This window comes from Erinaceus europaeus, chromosome 17 (assembly GCF_950295315.1).
Source record: "Erinaceus europaeus chromosome 17, mEriEur2.1, whole genome shotgun sequence".
In the NCBI taxonomy this organism is placed as follows: Eukaryota; Metazoa; Chordata; class Mammalia; order Eulipotyphla; family Erinaceidae; genus Erinaceus; species Erinaceus europaeus.
The window spans coordinates 72959018-72974883 of record NC_080178.1 but is presented as its reverse complement, the minus strand read 5'-3'; the positions used below and the strand labels follow the sequence as shown (position 1 = coordinate 72974883).

Genomic DNA, 15866 nt, shown 5'->3' with positions numbered 1-15866 from the left:
GCTAATGCATTTCCTACTTTAGTGTACTTATTTTGAAAACAGGCTCCACCAGAAGTCCATGCTTCTCTCTGGTTGGTTGCTTGTCCATGGAGATGCTCAGGGAACTGAGGGGCTTGGAAGTCAGCTATGATCACCACTATCCCATCCACACCAGATTATTGAGGCCTTGGAAGAAGGCTGTGGGCTGTTGCTTAGTCTGGGTTCCAGATGGTGGGCAGGACCACTTCCACCTATATTTTTCCTCAAAAGACAAATCTGACTGTTGACCATTTTCTTCTCAGGTATGAATCTTACTCCAGGAAGGAAGATGACAATCTGGGACAGCAGCAACCTCTGTGATGAACGTCTGCAGGAACTGTGAGGGGAAGCTTTGCCAGCAGCATTTGCGGTGATTTATGGGAGCTAGGGGCTGCCGGAGAGGGATGTGGATGCTATCAGCTTGGTGGATTAAATGGCCATTTACATTGTTATTGACATATAAATTATCTGTGCCAAGGAGCCAGAAAGGGAAAGGATTTCTGGGGCAGTAATGTGGCATGTGCCCCAGGATATGGACTCATCTTTGCCCAAATCTGTCCTCTGGGCTCTCAGGAAACCAGTATTGGAACTGAAGTAAAACCCACAAGCCCCAGCCCTCACAATGCCGGCAACAGCCGCTCTCATTGCTAAGGCAGTGATGGTGAGTGAGGTTCCTGAGTGGATTCTAACAAGTTGGGAACTTTGAAGAGCGAGTGTGGATTTCCTCAGATGGTGGAGTTTTGTCTGGTGGTGTGTATGCATCAATTTTGCTTGGCTATTTTTTTTCCTCCGTGGATTTGGAAGCACCACTGAGGTTGTTTTCCTGGGAAATGGAATCAGTTTCTGAGTCCAGCCAACAACAGAAGAGAAAACTGGTTAATCATGGACTGGAGGATCAAAAGAGGGTAAGTGGCTGAATTTTGTTGCTTAGTCTATGATGCTGGAATTTCATTCAGACAGAACAGATCTTGTCAGGATATTGTTTTCATTGGTTGTGTTTATTTGTCTTCCTCTGATCAAGGAGGCAGGGCATTCAGCCCCAAGTGCTGGCCTTGAAGCCTTGGCTTACTGGTAGGAAGGGGAAAAATTCAACCCTGGGGGTCAGAAATGCAAAAATGTACAAGCCTTAGCTCTGGGAGTTAACAAAAAGTGTTGGTGTTCTATAAGTCAAATAGAGACTTATTTGTACTGAAGCCCCCTTTGGGATTCACACACTCTTAGCACTTTTTGGAAATGGTGCTCCTGACAGCGGTGGTTTTGTCTGAATTATTCTCTGTGTGGTCTGCTGGCTCTTGTGTTTATGGATCAAAAACATATCCTATGCCACTCTCTCGCCCCATCTGTGAGAATGTCACAGCCATTTAAAAAGACCCATTGAGAGTAGGTCATTTGCTGCCATAGGCCTGCAACTCTGGGCCTCTGCCCACCAGTTAAAAGTTCAGCTTGTCTTTAAAAACCAGGCACATTGGGGAGCAGTGTCAAATGGCTGGTTGTCCAGGAAGGAAAACGAAAGTCTTACACCTCGGGCAACTGCGAGGACCAGGACATAGCAGGAGTTAAATACAGCTCAAGTAGAACTAGCCTCTGTGTTCATTTGAAAAACTCTTTCTGATATTTCCTTTGAAATGTTGTGGATGGTAGAAAAAGCCTTACAGTGCTTCTGTAGAGTTTGAAATGACTCTGTGTAGTTGTATGTGTCTTTAAAGTTTTGTGTGAAGTTTTGCTCTCATTTTCCAAGGGTAACAATATATAGAAGCAAACTACATTTTAAAAATTTATTTATTTATTATTGGATAGAGACAGAGAGAAATTGAGGGGGAGAGGGAAAGAGCCAGAGAGACACTGCATTTAAAAATTATCTGTACTGATTCCAATGCTAAACCTCCACCATCTCTCAAACTACCTTAACTTGGGAAGAAAAGTCATAATCTTGAACTTGTAGAGTAGTGAAATTTGTTTTGTTGGATTTGATTTATTGAGAGTATAGTCTGTTAGACCTTACTGTTCCTATTTTTACAGGAACTTGCTGAACGACGGGGGAAAAATCACTAATAGTCAAGAGAACTTGGGATTGACTATATTATACTGAGTGTTAGCCAACTTTGGTATCCAGACACTTAGTGGAGGAACATTTGGGACCTCTGACACTGTAGAAGATTTTAATTGGGCTGGTACACTGAGATAATATGCAATTATGATGGCCTCTTCTTGGCTAGGTGTAGATGTCTGTATTTCCCATCTGTTCTTGGCTCTGTGTTGGGTCCACATGTACTATGGAGCCTCTGGAAGTAGAATATAACCCCAAGTGAGGCTCTGCAGCAGCTGGGGTAACATCAATTGGTCATGCTCAGCTGACATTCATTTCAACTTGAACCCTAGCCGTCATGGCGATTATTAAATTTATAATGATATATGTAAGATCTGTTTTAATGACTTACCATGCTTGAGTGAGCTCTCACTTGTGCTTGCAAAATAAGGCTTACTAGAATATTATATTTCATTTACTGAATTTTCTGGGTAGTGGCTGAAACTTTGCTTAGAAAGAATTAGATCGTTTTTCCTGATATGCATTGTGATCAGCTTGCATATTGTTCAAGTACAGTTTCTGGGATTCTAGAAATGCTACCACTGCAGTGGCTTCTGTTGGCAAGCAACAGCTTCTGTTCATGTGTGTCTCTATGTGTTTGTGAGTAAACACACACCCCATTTGTGTCAAGTGTGAAGCAAACAAACCTCCCAGCATGCAGCCTGGAATGTCTTGTCCATGGAACTGAAAGGCAACTCTGCAGTGTTTGGCTCGACTATGTCTGGTGAGATGAAAACTCCTCTTCAGGGGCACTGGCTGAAAATCCAACAAAGGCACAATCCACAATCGTGGCATCTGCTGGGTAGCTGGGAAGTCCTCACCAGCATGCTTAACTTACCCAGTGTTCATTGGCACTAGATTCTGGCGGTTATTGATGTGTGTGTGTGTTTCAGTTGTTGTTGTTAGTGTGTGTGTGTTTCAGTTATTTTTAATTAAATGAAAATTGTGGGATAAAGTGGGAGAGCAGTTTACTTCAGTTTTACTCTCCTGAGCAGAACAAGCTACTTTCTCTAAGGGCTTGTAGATATTGTGCATCTTACAACTTGACCTTTATTTGGATTTCCATTAGATGCAGTACTTAGTTCAGCATTCTTCCAGGGCCAGCTTCTTGAGGGTATTAGTTGGTGCTTTCTACCATGAAGACTGACATGAGGCGGCTGGTGGTAGCGCAGCAGGTTAAGCGCACATGGCACAAAGCTCAATGACTGGCATAAGGATTCCAGTTTGAGCCCCTGGCTCCCTACTTGCGGGGAAGGGGGGGGTTGCTTCACAGGCAGTGAAGCAGGTCTGCAGGTGTCTGTCTTTCTCTCCCTCTCTCTGTCTTTCCCTCCCCTCTCCATTTCTCTCTGTCCTATCCAACAACAATGACATCAATAACAACAATAATAATAACCACAACAAAGATAAAACAACAAGGGCAACAAAAGGGAAAAATGGCTTCCAGGAGCAGTGGATTTGTGGTGCAGGCACTGAGCCCCAGCAATAACCCTGGAGACAAAAAAAAAAAAAAAAAAAAAAGACTGACATGAGATGCAGAACTGGAGGGCTGGGTTCAAATGTCAGTTGTGCTGTGTACTCCTACAGCCCTGAAAAAGCTCCCTACCTTCATCTTTCTCATCTTTAGATTCTGCATTTTGTAAGAGCAGCAATATTTAATTACAGGGGTATTGGGAAGTATGAAGTTGGTAACGGATGTGGCACTTAGTAATTTATTATTTAAGAAACGTGTATATTCCTGGGACAGTTTACTGTATGAGATTTTTTTTTGCCTTTTGTTCTGAGATTTTATTTTAAATCTTTGAAAATGTCTCAAGTAATGTGCATTAATTACACACTCAAACATTACAGAAGAATAATAAGTATAAATTCCCTTTTTCTTTAATTCTGCCCAGCACTGACTGTTAACAGTTGTATATGCATATACATATATGTCATTCCTGTTTACTTTTGGTTTGTGGTTATTAATAAAAATTGGATCAAAAGGTGTGTATTTTTAAGAAATTTGCATTTTATTTAATATAGTGTAGATATCTGTCTGAGCCATTGCATACAGACTTATCTCCTGCCTTTTAATGACTGAACAGAGTGCTACCCTAGAATGTGCCAAAGTTGATTTAACCAGAGCTTCATTGACATACACTTAGAATGTTACTAGGTTTTTGTTTTTGCTCTGTAGTTTTTAGCATTATGAAATTCCTTTATTTATCTTTTCTGCATGCATTTATAAAGTATCTTTCACATGCCAAGCACCATTTGTAGGACAAGGTGTAAACTAAACAAAGTTTCCTTTCTTGCAGCTCAAGTTTTAGACCAGCACTGTCTGTCTCATACAACTTCCTGAAATGAAGTTATTTTCATACTATACAAATTAGTAGCCTCTAGCCATATGTGCTGTAGAGCATTTAACATATTGCTGTTGTGACTCTAACTTTAAATCTTTTTTTAAAAAATATTTATTTATTCCCTTTTGATGCTCTTGTTATTTTATTGTTGTAGTTATTGTTGTTGGATAGGACAGAGAGAAATGGAGAGGGGGGGAAGACAGAGAGGGGAGAGAAAGATAGACACCTGCAGACCTGCTTCATCGCTTGTGAATTGACACACCTGTAGGTGGGGAGCTGGGGGCTCAAACCGGGATCCTTGAGCTGGTCCTTCCTTGTGCTTTGCCCACCTGCGCTTAACCCGCTATGCTACTGCCTGACTTCCCCTAACTTTAAATCTTACTTAGTTTTAATTAAATTAAACTTAAACCGGACTTGTGTGGCTGGTGGCTACTACATTGGGGTGATCTCTATGAATGGTAACATATGGCTATTTGCATATTTGCATACAATGACCTATGCTTTAAAGAAATCAGAGTATAATGGTGTGTGATGGATGAGGGAGGGGTGAATTTCAGATTCAGAGTCATTAAAACATTTTCTCATCATTGAGATATAGCTTGCATCCAGCAGTGCTTCATAAAAGTAGAGCTCTAGAATGTTGACACTTCTTACACACTTGGGAAATGGCTATGCAGATTAAGATAGAGATCATTTCTTGTCTGTAGGAGGATAGGTTTTCGTGGTGTAAGCGGCTGCCTCTCTGAGTCTTTTTAGAAGAGATTCAGTGATAAGAAGCAGCTGGTCTGGGGAGGTGACTTCAGATGTGAATTTTCTGCTTTTACTCTGAAGCAGGATGGGTCATGCAGAGCTCCCCCTTCAAAAACTTATCTTAGTGCCACTGATAGGTAGCAGCTCAGGCTTATCCCTTGCATTTGAGAAATTCAAATTCTGTACCAAAATCAGAAAAAAATGCAGAGAGTTCAAGGTTGCAAATTGCTAGCTGAGGAATTCAGTGAAGTATTATTCGGTGCTGTAAGAACCTACTTAACTGGCAGAGATGGAAGAAGTAAAATTTCCCTGACAGACACCTATTGATCAGTCAAGGGCATGAATTTTTTTATTGATTTTTCTCTACTCCTCCTTAGAAGTTTGTCCTTCACAGGCAGAGCTTCCCTACAGAGGATGAGCACTGTAAAATAAGAATTGTTCATGGGGGTTTACGATATTTGATGACTGAGTGGTGACAAATATGGTTTAGTTTGAATATTCTCCTAGTTGTCAGATTCTCAGCATGAAAGTCTCCTGATGAAAGGTTTAAAAATGATTTTGGAGAGGATGAACTCAAGCTTAGTGTAATTAAAATTTCTAGGGTTGGCTGAGCTGCTCTGGATTTCCAAATCCTGTCCTTTGAAGGAGAATATATTATCATACTTGTCCACTAAGCCTTTCCTCTTCCTTTTTATAATAGCCTCCAAGACTTCTGTGTCATCTATAGTTGCAGTTCAGAATCACCTCACCTTCTCCCACTACCACTCAAGTCTACTACCTCTTCATTCAATTATCAACCCTATTTACTCTGATGCCATAGTTCTTCCAATTGCACTACCACCACCCTTGTTTCAGATGTCTAGGCATTCTTATTGCCTGGCTAGTGTGGCATAACCTCCTGCAGAGGGTCTCTCTTTTTCTGTTTCTCTTTTAATCCATTCTTTACTCCCAAGTGGATTCTTCTTCTTGGAGTTTAGTTGTTACTCTCCTACTTAGTAATTTCCTGTTGTGTGCTCAAATGGCATTCCTCACCCATGGCACTCAGCTTCTTAGGTATGGTTGCCGGTCCCTGTTCAGGTGCCAAAATGCCGGGCTAGCTTCGCAGGCGGGAGACAGACGACCAGGGACTCATGGCTGAGCTGGGAACGCAGTTCAATCTTTATTGATGAGCAGGAATGCAATGCAATCTATCTAATCTCTCTTCATTAGAAAATCCTGTCCTTTATATCTCCTGAGGCAAAAGTGTCAGATTGGAAGAAGAAATACATAGGATAGGGGATAGGGAGAAGGAAAAAGTGTGCGTATCAAGCTTGCATCTAACCAGTGGGGATTAAACCAGTGCCCTGTATGCAGGGCAGGTCTCAGGTAAAGCAATGATTATGTAAATAGACCACAGCGTTAAGCAATGCAAGTGAACCTAACGTGATGATCAAAACAGAAGGGGTCTTAGAAGCAGAATTAGAAGCAGACCAACATATGATGAGTAACAGCTAGCATCTCAGGGTTGGGCAGTGGTGCACCCAGTAGAGCACACACATTAGCATGCTAGAGCACTGGATTCAAGTATTTGTTACCCAAACTTTTTTTGGGGGGGGGCCTTCATGAATAGAGAAGTGGAGAAGTACTGCAGGTCTCTTTCTCTTTCCCTATCTTTCCCTCTCTCTCCTTCCTCTTCTCCCCCTTTTCTATTATAAAAGGAAAAAATGGCTACTGGGTATGGTGGAGCATGTGCAGGCATTGAATCCCAGCAATACTCCTGTGCTGTTTTGCCAGGATTACTAAAATAGATAAATAAATAAGTAAAAATAACACTTTTTAAAAGCTAGAATTTCTTGTAGTCCTTCCTTTTAAAAGTTTTATTGCCACTAGGGTTTTTTTCGTGGGACTCAGTGCCTAAATGAGAAATCCACTGTGCCTGGTGGCCATTTTTCCCCTTTATTTGATAGGACAGAGAGAATATTTGTGGGAGAGGGGGAGATAGAGAGGAAGAGAGAAGAATATCTGCACATTTATCTCACTGCTCATGAAGCTTCCCCCTCTGCAGGTGGGGGAACAAGGACTTGAACCAGAGTCTTTGTGCATGATAACATGTGCACTTAACTCAGGTGTGCCCCTGGGCCCAGTCCCTACTTTCTAGCCTAGGACCCTGCTATATTGAAGGAAGTTTTAATGCTGTGGTCCTCTCTCCCACCTTTGTTTGTTTTTGCCTCCAGTTTTATTTCTGGAGCTCTATGCTGGCACTACGAATTCACTGCTACTGGAGGCTCTCCCCCCCGTTTTTATTTAATAGGACAGAGAGAAATTGAGAGGGGAGGGAAAGAGAAAGATAGACACCTGCAGACCTGCTTCACCACTTGTGAAGTGACCCCCCCCCCCCCGCAGGTGGGGAGCCAGGGGCTCGAACTGGGATCTTTGTGTGGGTACTTGCACTTCGTACTAAGTGCGCTTAACCCAGTGTGCTATCGTCCTCTCCCCTGCCCCTTTCTCTCTGCTTCCCTGCCTGTCTGACTCAATCTAAAAAAAAGTAAATCCAAGGTCAGAGAGATAACATCCAGTAGAGTGAGTGCCTAACCACGCAGGGTCCATGCTTGAACCTTGCTTGCACACATGGCAAGCAGGATGCCATCTGAGTGAACTATTTCACAGACCCTAGATTTATTTTTTAAATTGTTTCCCCAACTTCTTTGCAGCCATGAACACATTAAGAAGAGAATCTGTGGGACTCACACACACACACACACACACACACACACACACACACACACACTCGAAACTATGAAACTATGTCAAATCATTCAGCAAATCAGAGCTACCTGTCACTGTTTTTTTTTTTCTAAGGTTGGTCACAGGCTATGGTAAATATGAACTGCTTTAGAGGAATTCTCTGCTCTAGTTAATTGAACTGCGATGTACTGACAGTGTGCTTAGGATTCTGGATGGATGGATGGATGCTTACATATCAGGTGAGGATGCAGCTCCAGCCCCTGAGCTCTTCCCAGGTCAGCCGAAACACTTACTCTTTGGCCCAGGCTGTAGTGCTGCTTCTGCTCCTGTGGAAGTTACAAGTTACAAGTTGATTTTCCTCCTGACAGCTTACTGCCTGCCTAGTCTGCTTTCCTTCCAGACATGAATAGAGGGGGTGTTAACCAAACGCTCAGGGGGTGGACACTGAGGATCTACAACAATGCATTTCATATGTCATTGAAGAAGAAAGGAAATAAACTATAGCCAAATGCAGCTCAATTAGGTAAAATTTGAACTTCTCAGGTATAGGGGGTGAGAGGATAGCAAAGGAGTCTGATCCTTTCATTCATTTCAGTGCAGAGAATGTGAGACAGTACAAGCTCAGCCTTGTTCATTTGTTTATTCATTTAATTTTTTGTACACTGAGATCCTACTGTATTCCAGCCATACACCTCATGAGGTACTTGAGCATAGATCCTATTCCTGATCTCTTGATACTGCCAATGTCTTGAAGGAGTCAGTTAGCTAACGAGTAATGATAGGGCTATCCATTAAGTGTCTGCATGGTTTGGAGAGGTCTAAGGAGACTTTTCTGGAAAGGAACTTGAACTTTGCAGTGAGGGGATGAGTGAGAAGATGATGGAAGGATGACTACATAGGTAACTTGCAGAGTAGACTCAACTAGGTAGGTAGTCTTCCCCTCCTCACATTTTTATATTGAAGCCCTAGCCCCAGTGTGACTATACTTGTAGATAGAATCTTTAAGGAAGTAATTAAGCCTAGGTAAAGTTACAATATAATATGACCGGTGTCTTTATAAAAAGAGGAGGAGACACAAGTGACTGTGATAGAGGGAAGGTCATGTGAAGATACAGTGAGAGGGCACCTAGCTGCAAGCCAAGGTGAAGGTCTCAGGAGAAACCAAGCCTGTTGATACTGTGAGCTTCTAGTTTTTAGAACTGCAAGATAATAGATTTCTGTTTTTTAAGGCACTCAGTGTATGCCACTTTGTTATGATTGTCCAAGAAAATTGGCGGGGGCGGGGGCTCTTAGGGCATTTTGCTTATAACATCTGTAAAGTTCTTCAGGCCAGACACTAGCTCTTCCTTAGCATCTGACCCACTGTCTGGTGCCTTCTAAGTGTGCTCTGTATTTGTTTAAAAATATTTGTTGGATTATAAATTTCATGAATGAGATAGATGAAGAACAAGAATGAAGAGACTGATAACTCATGTGAACAGCTGGGAATTTTTTCTGTAAGCATAGAGAAACCACTATAAGCTTTAAATGTAGGGAATGATGTAAATGTAGCAATTGGAAGGATTATAAAATAAAGTTGGGCAGGTGGAAGAGGAGGGGATAGCCAAGCAGATCAGACAGTAGACCAGTACGGTGTGACAGAAGCATTTGGTACTTAGCTTCCACTCCAGGGCTAACACAAGGGGAAAGGGAAGTTGAGTGCAGACACAAAGGAATAGAATTGGAGGAGTAGAATAATTTTCCCCAGCAACTAGACATGGATGGCCTACCTCCCAAGTGGCACAAATTACAGATGTCTCCAAGGTTCAGAGCTTCCCCTTTGTATCTGGTGGAATGGTCTTGAAGAACCCAGTGGTACAAGGATCATGACTAGATGATGCACCTTTATCTCTTGCACCTGTCACACTAGAGCAATTGATGTGATTTCCAGTTGGTGAATGAGTGAACTGCCAACAACAGTGTGACCTGCTCAAAGTCACATTATTTTTTGTATAACCAGAAGGGGTAAAGAACTCTGACATCTTTATCCTTCAGTTTAAGACTAATTTCCAGGAAACAGAGTTGCCTTTCTGAACCAACATTAATGAATGCTGATGTTTTGTTATTTTAGTTTGATTTTCAGTAGGACATACAACTTGGAAATTTTAGGACTTGATGATGGAAATGTTACTCTGTTTTTGGTCTGAAACATACTAGAAGGTACACAGTAATTCAGATGTGCAGTAAGTGGACATTTTCATTTATTTGAACTAGCCATATAACTTGCATGAGAATAACTCTGAACATAAGAACAATGAATTTACTTTGGCCTTCCAGCTCTATCCCCAGCTGAATTTCAAGAACCAAATTTCTATGTTCTCAGCACAAAAGAAGGTTAAAATTTAATAATCAGATATAGTAAGCTGTGTCAACCTTCTATCAGGCATCCTAAGTATGAATCCAGATTGGCGTATTTGTAAAAGCCCTTTTATTTACCTAGTATCTTTGTGTATCACTTTCTCCTACTAGTCTACTGTTCCACCATACATGGCTATATTAAACTCACAGTATGGCATTAAACTGGAGGGAAGAAGTACCAACCAATGTTACCTAACCCATTTGATATTTGTTAATAATACAGTGGTGGGACCTTATTACACTGGATAATTTATTTATTTTTATGTTCTGAATTTTTTTATCTTGAAAATTAAGGTAACGATAAACCCTTTGGAGAGTAAAGGTAAAATGGACTTGAAGTATTTAACACAGCGCTTAGCACACAAATAATAATTGATAGCTATTATAACTCTTACCCTATGTTTCCCTTTCCTCATTGGGCAAAATCCTTTAAATGACATTATTTGGAGGATAAAATGAGGGGTGGGACAATGGTGACTGTTGCTAGAACACTTGGGTTTACTTTTCTGGTGAGCTGGAGGTCACATAGTATTACTTCTAGTTTAAGTGTTTGTTACTGCTCATCTTTCCAAAAGAAAAATCTCCTTTTCTGCTTTAGTAGTTTGTTCAGTGAAAACAATCAAATCTTTGTGTAGCGGCCTTATAGGAACTACCTTGACTTCATCATTCTGCACATTAAATGATAATTTACAGGACTCTGGTGTGTAGTGATTAGGCTAAACCTTCTGCCTGACTCCAAAACACAAAAATACAAGTTACAATGCATATATAGCATACTTTGTAGCATTCTCTAAGACCCTTTTATCAGGAAAAAATGTTGGTCACTTGGAGGTGCATTCTAATTAATCAAGGTTTTTCAAACCCCCCCCTAGGATACTCTGCTACTAAGGCATGGGCCAGATCTGTGCTTGAGTAAGAATGATGAGATCTCATGGTCCGGGAGGTGGCGCAGTGGTAAAGCTTTGGACTCTCAAGCATGAGGTCCTGTGTTTGATCCCTGGCAGCACATGTGCCAGAGTGATGTCTGGTTCTTTCTCCTCCTATCTTTCTCATAAATAAATAAAATCTTAGAAAAAGGAATGATGAGATCTCTGACTCACATCCTCAGAGCATTACTTTTAAATCTTATTTTTGATTATTAGAGAGGAATGTGGGGGCTGGGAAGAGAAGTAGAAGGAGATGGGAATGAAAGAGCAGAAATGGATAGGACTTCCCCATCATTGCTAAGGATTTCCTGCTCTGGGCCATTTTTTTCCAGGAGAGAGAGAGGCAGAGAGAGAGAGAGAGAGAGAGAGAGAAAAGAAGACACCACAACACCTAAGCTTCCCACAGTGGGGTGGGGATCATACTTAAACCTGTGTGGTACACATGGCCCAACAGGTACTCTCCAGGTGAACTATCTTGCTGGTCTAAGAGTATGCTTTTTATAGTGCAACTTCTTCTCATGAGGGATGCCACCTGAAGACTTGTGTCTGCATTTACATTTCACTTGGAGAGAAGCAAAGGCAAGGACTGGAGCAGGTGACTGAGGGAGCCAGGTGAGGGTTGGCTCCTGACATGGAAACTGGGAATTGTTTGGAATATGAGCCCAACATGCATAACCTTACATGTTAGAGATGAAGGGTGAAAGTTGTATCTGGGTATATGCAGGGATTTCTTCCTGACTGAGCTCAGTCAGTGCATAGGTTACTCAAAGCATTAACTGTTTCTAGCATGGGCAATCCCTTGAACCTGTGAGATATGGTGGGACTTAAGGGACAAGAATCAACATCTTGATTATAACTAGCAGCATTCTACATCCTTCATTTCTTATGAACCCATCCCAGAAGTGTCAGAACATCTGGAAACATTATCTGTTATGTTCAGAGTTCATGCTTTGTTAGCTTCTAAGATAGGTGAATGAAATACCTTCTGTCTCTTTTCTCCAAAAGGTGGATTGTAGATCAGAGACTACCACAGAATGTGTCATGTCACATTTAAGTTAAAATCTCTATCGATAGGCTGGGAGTATGGACTGACCTGCCAACACCCATGTTCAGTGAGGAAGCAATTACAGAAGCCAGACCTTCTACCTTCTGAATCCTATAATGACCCTGGGTCTATACTCCCAGAGGGTTAAAGACTAGGAAAGCTATCAGGGGATGGGATGGGATATGGAGTTCTGGTGGTGGGAATTGTGTGGAGTTGTAACCCTCTTATCCTATGGTTCTTGTCAGTGTTTTCTTTTTATAAATAAAAATTGTAAAAAAAATCTCTATCCATTGATGTAATAAAATGAAATCTGCAAAAATCATTAATGATGTGGAAATATCTTCATGAAAGCTAAAAAGCAGAACTAGAATTTTAGTTCTTACATCATGTGTATTTCATGTGAGTAAATTGGTTTCATAAGTCTCTTTTTTCATTTGGGGGATTAATGGTTTATAGTAAATACAGTTGTTGATACATGTGTAAAATTTTTCTGTAAAACACTCTCACTCTGCAGCATCATGCAACAGAACCTGAAAGCCCCCCTCCTATCAATCTCTTTTTTGCTAACCATTCAGTTTCATGTGTTTTTCCTGTATTTCTAACACATATTGCATTGTTTGCACATGGTAGATAAGCAGTAAATATTTGTTAAATGAATGAATAAGAGTCAGCATTCTGGATGTGGGAGATAAAGTGGATATTCAGAATTATCCTTTAGGTGATGTAGAGCAATGTTTCTTATACAGGATAAGTTTTTAATTGCCTTTGATTTGGTCAGGCAAGAAAGGGTATCTGGGAGGACTGCTTAGAGGCAAATGTTCTCTCTATCTCACTGTGTTTTCTTAACTTTGAAGGCCCAGTTTTATTATTGTGAATCTATTATTTTGCAACCCCCTGGTGGAGCTGTGCCTTTTTTCCTTTGAGCTTCCACGGGTCCATAGTGATGAGTGACCCAAAGGTCACTGTATTGATGTCTGTGTGAGCTGATCATTTAGAGGTGAGATTAGAGGAGAGAACAGTGGCTCAGATGTACCCAAAAGGGATGAACTGAATAAATCAGTGCAAAATATGCCTTTACGTGTTGCAGTACAATGGGACAAATTATGATAGCAGGTAATGAGAAGCTAAGGAGAGAGTGAGTGTCCTGTTGAAGTTCATGGAATAGTTTCAAATGATAAAAAAAAATGACATTGACATAGAAATACTTAGTAACACATAGTAATGCTTAGGCTCATCTGGACCATTCTTGCCTAAAAAGAAGGTCTATGGTATATATTTGTGGAGTTTTCTTCCAGATGATTCTTGCAGAAAGAAATGGTATTGCATTTAAGGAAAACATCTTTGTTTAGGTGATTAAGACTTTGGAGTATAAGCTATGGTTTGAACCTCATACTTTCCAGTGAATGCCCTTGATAAAAGGTGCTACCAGTAGATTACTTATCTATTGTGGTTTATATTATTATGATACAATTATCATTTCCCCTCAGGTCATACCCCTGAGATAGGGAGGTACTTTTCTGGTGCACTAATGTTGGACATGGCTAAGTGTTCTGTTTGACCAATAGAAGTTCAGTGTGCTGGTTCTAAGCCCAAGTCATAGAGCTATAGTTTGTTTCCACTTGTCCTTCCAGATGTTTCTAATTTTTACTATGTGAAGAACAGGTCTAAGTTAGCTACTACCATCCCACCTTGGAATTCAGAAACACATGAAACAGGCCTGAAGTAGAACAAATGTATCTTGAGTAAGATGAGAAATAAATGCTTGTTTTGTCACTTGCAAGTGAGGTATAAGTGTTTGTTTTAATACACCCTTGAAATGTTTTTGCTTGGTTGTTATGCAGCAAAATCAAAGTAATATACCCTGAAGCCACAGTGACCTTTATGGAGCTCTTTTTGAGTTTCTGAACTCACTTCCTAATATGAGGAGAGGAAAAAAATCCGCACATTCACCCACTGCTTCTCTAGTCAGCAGCTAGATGTTTTATAATTTGACTCAATCTGTATCCTGTCTATCTAGAGATAGTACCAAGTCCTTCAGATTAAGGGCTTAATTTTATAAGACTGTCCCTTGCCCCCATTTCAGAGACCAATAGCACATATAGGTGGTTAGCTGTGCTTCTGCACAACTAATTATTGATTGGAGGTTTGACTGACCTTCTAGTTGCACTTCAGAAACAAAAAGTCAGTCCTGACTATCACCTAGACTTCTCAATGACTAGCTGTAAATCAGAGGTTCCCACAACCTCCTTCTTGGCTTTGATTAATTTGCCAAAGTGACAAATAGTAACAAATAGTAACATTTACCTACAAGATTATTGTACAAGATTAATGTTACTACAATAGTAACATTTTACCTACAAGATTACTGGCTTATCATAAAATTAATAAGTTGAGAGCAATCAGATCCAAGAGATGCGTAAGGCAAGTTATTATGAAGAGCTTCACTACCTGAGTATAACTGATCAGTCTATTGACCTTTGGTGACCAATTCCACCTCAAACCCCTTGTCCCTCCCTAGAGGTTGGTGGGTGGGATTGAAAGTTCCAACCCTCTAATCATGTGGTTGGTTCTACTAAAAACCAGACACATCCTTACATGTTTTCTATAAGTCATCTACCTCACTAAACAAAAGACATTGGCTCTCATCACTTAAATATGGAGGGTTTTGGGAACTCTGTGTCAGAAGCAAGATGAAGATCAAAGATACCTTTCTTTTATTTATTTAATGAATGAGATACAGAGAGAGAAAGAGAGAGAGAGAGGGGGGGGGGAAGGAAATAAATAAGTAAATAGACTGAGACCAGAGCACTGCTCAGCTTTTGCTTTTGGTAATGCTGGGAATTGAATCTGGTACCTCAGAGTCTCGGGCATAAAAGTATTTTGCAAAATTATTATGCTATTTCCCTAGTCCCAAATATACTTTTTTAAAAATATAAAGCACAATAATATATATGTAAAACATTTTTATTATGATAGATTATACCATATAATACAGTTAACAGAAAATAATTTCAGGCAGAGTTTCTCAATGTTCTATAGTGTTTGCATCAGAATTAACTGAAAGGTGATCAGGGAGGTGGTGCAGTGGATGGGGCACTGGACTCCCAAGCATGAGGTCCTGAGTTCAAGCCCCAGCAGCACATGTACCAGAGTGATGTCTGGTTCTTTCTCTCTCTCCTCCTATCTTTCTCATCAACCAACAAATAAAATCTTAAAAAAAAAGAATTAACTGAAAGAACAACACAGATCCAGATCCATGCAATGAGAATGTCTGGGGTTAGGGTCCAGGTAGCTGCATTTAAAATGTACCCCAGTAATTTGAATGTGCCTTGAAGCTTGAGAATTACTTTCACAATGGAGGAGAAATGAGTCACCACTTCATTAATACCCAAACCAGTGATCTGTTGGAATTAGAAGAAGAGATTTTCTTTTTGATTGCAAAGATTTTCATACATAAGAGAAAAATGAGGCTTTGTTAGAATAAAAAGGACAAGTGTTTAGGAACTCATAGAAATTTCAAGAACTAGTCTTTAGGAATAGAGAAAATAAGCAATTCTAAATCCTTACTATCAAGCTTT

At 40.5% G+C, this 15866-nt stretch overlaps 1 protein-coding gene across 1 annotated transcript in view; it reads left to right on the top strand.

Moving 5' to 3' along the window:
* Nucleotides 1–298: 298 nt before the first annotated feature.
* NAV2 (neuron navigator 2) overlaps nt 299–15866 on the top strand; it is a 762517-nt gene continuing 746949 nt past the window's right edge. Inside the window, exon 1 of the mRNA XM_060177031.1 lies at nt 299–923. Within this exon, the coding sequence (XP_060033014.1) occupies nt 849–923 (75 nt within the window). The 5' untranslated portion in view covers nt 299–848. The remainder of the gene's footprint in view (nt 924–15866) is intronic.